A 10,084-nucleotide genomic window follows, 5' to 3' on the forward strand; every position below is an offset into this window, starting at 1 on the left:
ATAGGTGGTGGAACTAGGGGTGCTGCTCCAACCCTGGCTTGAAGTGGTTTCCATCATATACAGGGTTTCCAGTTTGGTTCAGTGTCTCTCAGCATCCGCACTATATACATTGTTCCAGCACCCCTGCTTTGCAATGCCTGCCTCCTTCTCATAGAAGAAGAAAAATATGTTTTCAGACATTAGTAATACCACCAACCCCTAGCATTTATATAGCGATTTCCAGCAAGAGATCTCAGCGCACTTCACAAAGGAGGGTCAGGAGGGTCTGCAAAAATCCCCATTTTACAGAGAGAAGTGACTTATCCAAGGCAACCCAGAAGACCAAGGAATAAACAGCCAGTGTCCCATGGCCCGGCCTAGCGCTCTCTGCACTGGACACACAGTGGCAAGGACTCACAGACGAAGAACAGACAGAGCTCAGCGGCAGGTGAACAATCGATGGTGCATTTTGCCTGTCAGAGGCAGCGAGCATCCCTAGAGGTCACTGCAGCAATGAGCCTATCAGAGAGACTCCAACCCTCCTTCTCCCGCCGAATATCTTCTGCCGCCGAACCCGTCTCCGGGAGGCCCGAGTTTAACGAGGGCTGCGGTCTGGGGTGTGATTTTTAAAGAGGGGAGATGCAAATTCAGTGTCTCGGGGCCCTGCATAAATCCAGTGTTCTCCTGGAGGGCAGAGTATGAACGGGGAGCAGGCCAAGGTCTTGCAGTTCCCATCGGAAACACCCCCCAGTGTCAGCAGCATGAGATTGTGGCTGAATCTTCTCTTGGCTCTAGCGGCCCTTCCAGGTACTTCCCCCCTCCCCCGCCCCCAGCATCGGTGGGAGACTCCGGGGCAGTTTGTACATTACTGCCCCAGCCCAAAGCGCAGTGAAATGAACGAGCCGCTTCCCAACGGCTTCTGTGAGCTTTGGCTCAGGTCCAGGGGCGGCTCTAGGCACCAGCGGGCCAAGCGGCCGCTTGGGGCGGCATCCTGGGGAGGGCCGCGTTTGGCTCCGGGGGAGCTCCCGCCGGCATACTTGCGGCGGGTCCCGTCTTCCCGCGGCTCCGGTTGAGCTCCCGCAGGCATGACTGCGGCAGGTCCGCTCGTCCCGGGCTCCGGTGGACCTGCCGCAGGCATGCCGGCGGGAGCTCCACCGGAGCCAAATGCCGCCCTCCCCAGGATGCCGGAGCCGCGGGAAGAGGGGACCCGCCGCGGGACTGGGGAAGGGCGGCGCAGCGCTCCGCGCTGCTTGGGGCAGCCTACTTTGTAGAGCCGCCCCTGCTCAGGTCGTGTGTTAACATGATTCTTAATGGCTTTTTGCCTTCCCCCCCCCCCCCCCCCCGCCAGATGTCCGGTCCCAGGATCTTCTGGTGGAGTCCGGAGGTGGAATTCAGAAGCCCGGGGGATCTCTCCGCCTCTCCTGCAAAGCCTCCGGGTTCACCTTCACCAGCTACCATATGAGCTGGGTCCGTCAGGCGCCCGGGAAGGGCCTGGAGTGGGTCTCACGGATATACAACCCTGCTAATAGCCACAGCACGTTTTACAGTGAAGCGGTTAAAGGGCGATTCACCATCTCCAGAGACGACTCGAACAGCCTGGTGTATCTGCAAATGACCAGCCTGAAAGCGGAAGACACCGCCCGGTATTACTGTGCGAGAGACACAGCGATCAGAAATCAGCTGCAGTGAATACAAAAACCTCCTCCTCGGACGCAAACAGCTTTCAGGGCCAGCAGAGAGCAGCAGGCACTGACACAGCAGAGCAGCTGAGACACCGGGAAATGGAATAAGAAACCGCCAATAATGTATCTGGGCTTCAGTCATCTCAACATGCAGATTGGCAGTTAAAGACTCGCTATGTTGAGAGAATAGCGAGGACTTTACTTAGTGGGTAGCAATGGAGAAATTGAATCCGCCTCAGTAGCTATTGATCATTAGCTTTCTGCCCTTCAACCCGCCTTGTGAACATGAACGAAGAGGAAGAAATGCCAGAAACATTATTTAAAGAGTCTGTTTGCCAGAAGCTGGGAATGGGTGACAGGGGGTGGATCCCTGGGTGACTCTCTGTTCTGTTCATTCCCCTGGGGCACCTGGCATTGGCCACTCTCAGAAAACAGGATACGGGGCTAGATGGACCTTTGGTTTGACCCAATCTGGTCGTTCTTATCTTATAAAAACTCGTGGTGGAACCTCCCTAGAATTTTGCACACCATTATTTTATCACTACTTGCACAGACCTGCAGAACGCTGAATGGTGCACCTGCAGCACATTGTCTGTCCTGAACAATTAAGGACTGCACTGCAATGCGTGAGCACAAGCGCTGAGGGACTAGTTAAAGGTTTGGCTTTGCTTCCCAGTAATTTCAGGATTCTTCCTACACACCTGGAGGGTCAGCCAGAATTCTGCTGTTTAGCCTGAATTCAACTGCCCAAAGAAAAGACCAAACCACAAGAATATCTGGCGCACCCACAAGTCTTTGCAGTGAGGGGGAGCCAAGGTGAAATAGCTGAAATAGAGACAGCTGCCAAATCCAGCTGCCTATAAATAGCCGCTATTCTCCACTTGGTTAACTCAATCTGGGTATTTTGAGGCCCTCATCAACGCTGCATTCAGGATTCATCAGTGAATCTTAAAGAAGAGAAACATAATTCCCATTGTGCAAATCGGGAACAGTTTAAGTGAGCTGGGAACCCAAATCCAACTCTTGATAGTGGCTTAAATTTAGGAGCCTAAATCCCAGAGACAGTGACTAGGATTTAGGTTTCCAAATCATTTAGTTACCCCAAGCCCAACCCCCTGGAGCTCCGTTGCCAATGCTCACCGAATAATTCGTGTTGCTGAAAACATCACAGCCCCACTGCTGTATCTCAGTGTCCCACTGACACTGCAGGGGTCATTCTGCACAGATGATGATGGTGATGATTCCTCTTTCTCTTTTCTGCTCAGGAGGTCATCTAGTCCAACCCCCTGCTCAAAGCAGGACCAATTCCCAACTAAATCATCCCAGCCAGGGCTTTGTCAAGCCTGACCTTAAAAACCTCTAAGGAAGGAGATTCCACCACCTCCCTAAGTAACCCATTCCAGTGCTTCACCACTCTCTGAGTGAAATTTTTTTTCCTAATATGCAACCTAAACCTCCCCCACTGCAACTTGAGACCATTACTCCTTGTTCTGCCATCTGCTACCACTGAGAACAATCTAGATCCATCCTCTTTGGAACCCCCTTTCAGGTAGTTGAAAGCAGCTATCAAATACCCCCTCAGTCTTCTATTCCACAGACTAAACAATCCCAGTTCCCTCAGCCTCTGCTCAGAAGTCATGTGCTCCAGCCCCCTAATCATTTTTGTTGCCCTCCACTGGACTCTTTCCAATTTTTCCACATCCCTTCTTGTAGTGTGGGGCCCAAAACTGTATACAGTACTCCAGATGAGGCCTTACCAATGTCGAATAGAGGGGAATGATCACGTCCCTCGATCTGCTTGCAATGCCCCTACTTATACAGCCCAAAATGCCGTTAGCTCTCTTGGCAACAAGGGCACACTGTTGACTCATATCCAGCTTCTCGTCCACTGTAACCCCTAGGTCATTTTCTGCAGAACTGCTGCCTAGCCATTTGGTCCCTAGTCTGTAGCAGTGAATGGGATTCTTCCATCCTAAGTGCAGGACTCTGCACTTGTCCTTGCTGAACCTCATCAGGTTTCTTTTGGCCCAATCCTCTAATTTGTCTAGGTCAGGGCCGCCCGGGGGGGGCAAGGGGGCAATTTGCCCCTGGCCCAAGGCTCCGCAGGGGCCCCCAAGAGAACAGCTGAGGCTCCCGCCTCCGCCCGCTCTCCTGGAGCCTCAGCGCATCAAGCGGTGTCCTCAGACACAGGGCCGGCTCCAGGCACCAGCCGAGCAAGCTGGTGCTTGGGGCGGCAGATTACAAGGGGCGGCTTCTGTCCAATCCTTTATTTTTTTTTTTTTTTGCATTTTGCTGCTTCCGCCGCCACCCTGCAGGTTTTTTTCTTTTTGGTTTGCTGCTCCTGCCTCCCTGTAGGGGGCGGCAGCACAGAGGAGGGGAGCTGCTGGGAGCAGTGCAAGGGCTGCAGCAAGCCCGGCACGGCAGCCCGCCCACCGGAGCAGTGTGGAGCCCTCCCAGCAGGCGGTGCGAGCACCCCGCTTAAGGAAGCCCTGGCCGCCCCCCTTCTCTCCACCCCACGCACTAGCTGGGGTGTGCACTCCGCTGCCCGGGGTCTGCAGGGCTCGGAGTCCCCCTGCACCCGCGCTCTCGTCGCCCCGCAGGTTTTTTTTTTCTTTTTGTTTTCTTATTTTTTCTTCCCTTCGCTGCTCCGGCCGGCTGGGCGGTTTGTTTCGCACCCCCCACCCTTCGCTGCTCCGACCTGCCAGCAGGTTTCCCACTGCCCCCCCCCCCTTTGCTGCTACAGCCGGCAGGTTTGTTCCTCCCCTTCACTGCTCCAACCAACTAGCAGGTTTCACGGCCCGCCCCCCCTTGTCGCTCCGACCGGCAGGTTTGTTTCGTGCCCCCCGCCCTCCTTTGCTGCTCCGGCCAGCAGGTTTGTTTCATCCCTCCCCCCTTTTCCTGTTTCGGCTGGCTGGCAGGTTTGTGTCCCCCCCCACTTCGTCGCTCCGACCGGCATGTTTCCCACCCACCCCTTTTGCTGCTCCGGCCTGCAGGTTGGTCCCCACCCTGCTTTGCTGCTCCGGCCAGCAGGTTGTTCCCCCCCCCCGCTTTGCTGTTTTGGCTGGCTGGCAGGTTGGTCCCCCCCGCTCGTTGCTCCGACCAGCCGGCAGGTTTCTTGCCCCCCCCCCCTTCGCTGATCCTGCCGGCCGGTTTGTTTTGCGCCTCCTCCTCCCTCGTTGCTTGGACCGCCGGTAGGTTTCCCAATCTCCCCTTTGATGCTCCGGCCGGCTGGCTGGCAGGTTGGTTTCCCCCATTTCATGTTTCCACTGGCTGGCAGGTTTGTTCCCCCGCCCCATCGCCGCTTCGGACCCTACGCAATTTTTTTTTGCTTGGGGTGGCAAAAAAGCCACAGCCGGCCCTGCTCAGACAGCGCCACAGCGTGGCTCCATCGGGGCCCTTGAGCCCCACCCCACTCCATTCCGCCCCACTCCACTCCGCTCAGAGCTGCGTGGTGAGGGGGTGGGGCTGCGAGCTCCAGGCTGAGCTCAGCTCCCTCCGCTCAGCCTGGAGCTCACAGCCCCGCCCCCTCACCGAGGGCTCGGAGCGGGGCGGGGCTCAGGCCCCCACCAGAGACACGTTGCAGCTGTTCAGCGACGCGCTGAGGCTCCAGTTGAGGAGGCAGCTGGGGTAAGAGGCTGGGTCTGGGGGTGGGGGGTTGGCTAAGGGGCAGGGAGTCCTGGGGACAGTCAGGGCACAGGGAGGGGGCAGAGGTTGGGGGGGCGGTCAGGGGCCAGGGAATGGGGGGGTTGGATCGTGGGCATTATGGGGTCTGTCAGGACTCAGTGGGGGGTAGATCAGGGACAGGGAGCGAGGTGGGGTCCTGGGGTGGAGATGGTGGTGGTTGTGGTGTCTCTGGGGGACGGTGAGGGGACAAGGAGCAGGATGGGTTGGGATACGCCCACATCTCGAATACTGTGTACAGATGTGGTCTCCTCACCTCAAAAAAGATATTCTAGCACTAGAAAAGGTTCAGAAAAGGGCAACTAAAATGATTAGGGGGTTAGAGAGGGTCCTATATGAGGAAAGATTAAAGAGGCTAGGACTCTTCAGCTTGGAAAAGAGAAGACAAAGGGGGGGATATGATAGAGGTATAGAAAATCATGAGTGATGTTGAGAAAGCGGATAAGGAAAAGTTATTTACTTATTCACATAATACAAGAACTAGGGGTCACCAAATGAAATTAATAGGCGGAAGGTTTAAAACAAATACAAGGAAGTTCTTCTTCACACAGTGCACAGTCAACTTGTGGAACTCCTTACCTGAGGAGGTTGTGGAGGCTAGGACTATAACAATGTTTAAAAGGGAACTGGATAAATTCATGGTGGCTAAGTCCATAAATGGCTATTAGCTAGGATGGGTAAGAATGGTGTCCCTAGCCTCTGTTCATCAGAGGATGGAGATGGATGGCAGGAGAGAGATCACTTGATCATTGCCTGCTAGGTTCACTCCCTCTGGGGCACCTGGTATTGGCCACTGTTAGTAGACAGATACTGGGCTAGATGGATGTCATAGGTTTCTCCCCCACTTGGAGCTTTTGGGTTCACAAGATGGGGACCTGCATGGACTCCCCTAAACTAAAATCCTAGTTTAGATCGGGTAAAAGCTGCCACCACCCAATAATGTACGTGTATTGGGACACAGTCCTTCCCCAAAATCCTTGGGGATCCCAAGAGCCCCAAATCCATGGAGTTCTTACACCTAGGAGAAGTAAACCATTCTCCCCTGCTTCCTCCCCCCTCCCTTCTCCTAGGAGAGATACTGGGATTCAACTACAGAGGGATGCCATCCTCCTCCCTCCTCCCCTTTCCCTGAGAATTCACCCAAGGAAAGATCAACCAAGTCCTTAACAGAAAAGATTTATTAAAGAATAAAAAGAAAGTAAACTGTCTCTGTAATACCAAGATGGAACAATACACAGGGTCTAAATTTATCAATCTCTGGAGAGAATCCCCCCTCCTTTCTTTCTCAGTAAAAGCAATAACAGTACAGAATTAAAGAAATTCTCCAGCAAACACACAATTGCAAATGTAGAAATCAAATTATAAGACTAATCCACCTTTCTAATTAATACTCACTATTGGATAGTAGGAACTACTCCAGGAGAACTTGGAGACATGTCTGGCCTCTCTTAGATCCAAAGGGAGAACACAGAGCAAACAAGGAACACAGACAAAGGCTTCCCTCCACAGAGATTTGAAATTATCCTGTCCCTTGATTGGTCCTCTGGTCAGGTGTTTCTTAGGTTACTGAGCTTGTTAACCCTTTCCAGGTAAAAGAGACCTTAACCCTGATCTGTTTATTTATGACAATGGACCTTTGGACTGACCCGGTATGGCCGTTCTTATGTTCTTATGTTCTTATGATTCTGAGGGGGGCAGTCAGGGACAGGAAGTGGGTGGGGGTCGGATGGGGGCAGGGCCAGGCTGTTTGGGGAGGCACAGCCTTCCCTACCCTAAAGCTCATTCAGCAGTTTGAGGCTTGCAGAAGAGCCGACCTGTTAGCTTTTCCATTAGGGCTCCCATCCCTTTCACTTCTCAAATGCCAAGTTATAGTCTATATGTAATTTCAGTGCCATAGGGACATTCATGTCATGGGAGGGGAGCTTCATTTAAAATTAGCCACTGGGTGGAGGGATCACATGAGAAGAGCAATATCCTTCCCAACCCTACCAAGGGAGACACCCCCCCTCCCCTACATTCCCTGAGGCTTCAGAGGGGTTAATTCAGTGGTTCTCTTTGTCCTGGTGACCATTTCACATAGCAAACCTCTGAGTGTGACCCCCCCTTATAAACTGAAAACACTTTTATATATATTTAACACTATTATAAGTGCTGGAGGCAAAGTGGGGTTTGAGGTGGAGGCTGACAGCTCACGACCCCCAGTAATAATCTCGTGACCCCCTGAGGGGTCCTGACCCCCAGTTTGAGAACTTTTGACAACATAGGCTCATCCCAGATTCTGCAACAAGCTCAAATGCTCAGTTCGTGGAGTATGTACATAAGCTATACTAAAGAGAAACCCACAGTAACCGTCTCCAGTTTGTGAGGGTCCCCATGGAGCCAGTCTCTAGGAAACAGGTAAATGGATGGAGGTTAAGTCCATTAATGGCTATTAGCCAGGATGGTTAAGGAATGGTGTCCCTCGCTTCTGTTTGTCAGAGGGTGGAGATGGATGGCAGGAGCGAGATCACTTGATCATTACCTGATAGGCTCACTCCCTCTGGGGCACTTGGCATTGGCCATTGTCAGTAGACAGGATACTGGGCAGGATGGCCTTTGGTTTGACCCAGTATGGCTGTTTTTATGTTCTAACCTAAATGAACCCAAAGTTATGGACACAGATAGGAGTCAAGGAAGCCAGCAGAGTATCAGAAACCTGGAAAAATCTCTGTCTGGATGGGCTCAGGCATTTGGTTACAAGCTGAGGTGGTTCAAAAGTTTTGGATTTTTTAAACAGATTTTTTTATTGTTTCTTTAAACAATCAAACACAGCAAGCAGCAAATATTTGACCATACACCTCTGAAACCTCAAACCATTTTCAGGTTTTGGCAGACTAATTTCAGCTTTTCAATTAAAAAAACCACAACAAATTTTGAAGGAAAGTAGACATTGTCCGTGATTTTTTTCTGCTTTTTAAAACCCCTAGTTTTCTATCCAGAAAAAGTTTTGATGGAAAATATTTGTCCAACCCTTTTAATGAGCTTTAGTGCCTTTTAGCACTAGCTGATGCTGAGAACCAGTGATACCTTGTAAAGAAGTTTTCTCAAAACTGGGTTTGTGCCGAAATGCGGAAGGTTTATTTTTCCCAGGGGCGCCCGTGGGGGGGAGCAAGGGGGCAATTTGCCATGGGCCCCACAAGGGCCCCCAGGAAAATATAGTATTGCAATTTTTTATAGAAGGGGCCCCCAAAATTTCTTTGCCCCAGGCCCCCTGAATTCTCTGGGTGGCCCTGATAAAAAGACCTAAGGGAGCTGCCCAAATCCCCATTGGTCAATGCCAGAGAGCTGGGTAGTGTCTGTTTATAGATTTATTCGACTCTCTGCCCTGTACATTGTCTCACGTCTATTAGACTCATCAATGAACTGGTCTCCAGCCAGTCTGAGAGCCTAGTACCACGGCGCATTATCTGTCTATTTAAATTCCATTCCCAAATATCCATCGACCTATCTATCTCCCCACACACTATCTATCTATCCTCATTCACACCCATCACTCTCCGGGTGACAGACACTTACCCGGTTTCACAGTACGGCGTCTGCCACCGTCAGGAAGACAAATGCATTTCGGGGCTGATCCAATTCCCATTGCAATCGAGTCTGAAAACTTTCTCTGACTTTCCGGAGCTTTGGCCCAGGCCGAAGGAAGGACAATTGTTCTGGGGTCAGAGCCTCACTGCAGTGAATTCTGGAAGCTACACGGATCCCAGGGCTGCTACCCCTACTGACGATAGCTGGTGCTCTGGCCCATTCATTCAAACAGATTAAAACGTTGGTAACAGAAGGGATCTAGCGATACAGTGAGATGAGGGCCAGGCACCCACCCGATTGAAATGGCAAGCCTGGTTTAAGAGGGTATTCAATCGATACACAGACCGATTTATTGAGTACCCGACAACAATCAGTCAGCAAAACAGAATAGGTGAGATCCCTGTACAGTTATCGACAAGCAGTTCTCAGTTATTGATTATCAATAGCAAATCAAGAGCCAAGACTGGAATTTTAAAAGGCCAAAGAAGCCCCCTGTTTATAACTTGGGAATGGGTTTTTAAGCGTGAGGCTCCCTGGCAAAGACACCCTCTTGTCAAATGTCACTGAAATCTAGAGAGCAGGCAAGAATTTTGTGTCTCTTATAAGGAGGGGGATATGCAAATAGGGGTTACAGTTTCCTGCTTTAATCCCTCTCTCTCTCTTTCTCTCTCTCTCGCGCGCTCTCTCTCTCTCTCTCTCTGCCCAGGCTGTACCCGGAGACACAATCCGCAGCCCCCTGGGTCTGAGCAGTTACCAGCCAGTCCCTGAGAACTTTCCCCTCCAGCACCAGGGACAATGAGACTTTGGCTCCATTTACTTTTCCTTGTTTCAGCTCTGGGAGCTGTTTTCTCTCCACAAATCCACTGCAGAAGCAGGAGACTCACTGTTTTTTCTGCAATTATATTAATATATTTTGTAAAATGCTCTTCTTTAATTTATTCTCCTGTTAATTAAAGGAGAATGTGTTTCATGCTCCTGGTTCCCTCATTCTTCCATCCTCCCGCCTTCCTACTTAGGGGCCCAGACACAGATTGTTCTGACCCAGTCCGGTCCAGAAATGTAGAAGCCTGGAGAATCCACTTGGCTGAAGTGCATGGCGAGCGGTTCACTGTTACCAGGTGCAACCCTCACACTATAGGAACTCTTTTAGATTTACAAAGAAATAATTTATTAAC

The 10,084-nt window shown here is 51.5% G+C and overlaps 1 gene segment (V, D, J or C); it reads left to right on the top strand.

Moving 5' to 3' along the window:
• Positions 1 to 737: 737 nt before the first annotated feature.
• LOC120380471 lies at positions 738 to 1,668 on the top strand. The segment is given in 2 exon segments: positions 738 to 786; positions 1,328 to 1,668. Coding segments are annotated over 2 exon segments (387 nt in total).
• The last annotated feature ends 8,416 nt before the right edge of the window (positions 1,669 to 10,084 follow it).

Source organism: Mauremys reevesii, linkage group 13 (assembly GCF_016161935.1).
Source record: "Mauremys reevesii isolate NIE-2019 linkage group 13, ASM1616193v1, whole genome shotgun sequence".
Taxonomy (NCBI): domain Eukaryota; kingdom Metazoa; phylum Chordata; order Testudines; family Geoemydidae; genus Mauremys; species Mauremys reevesii.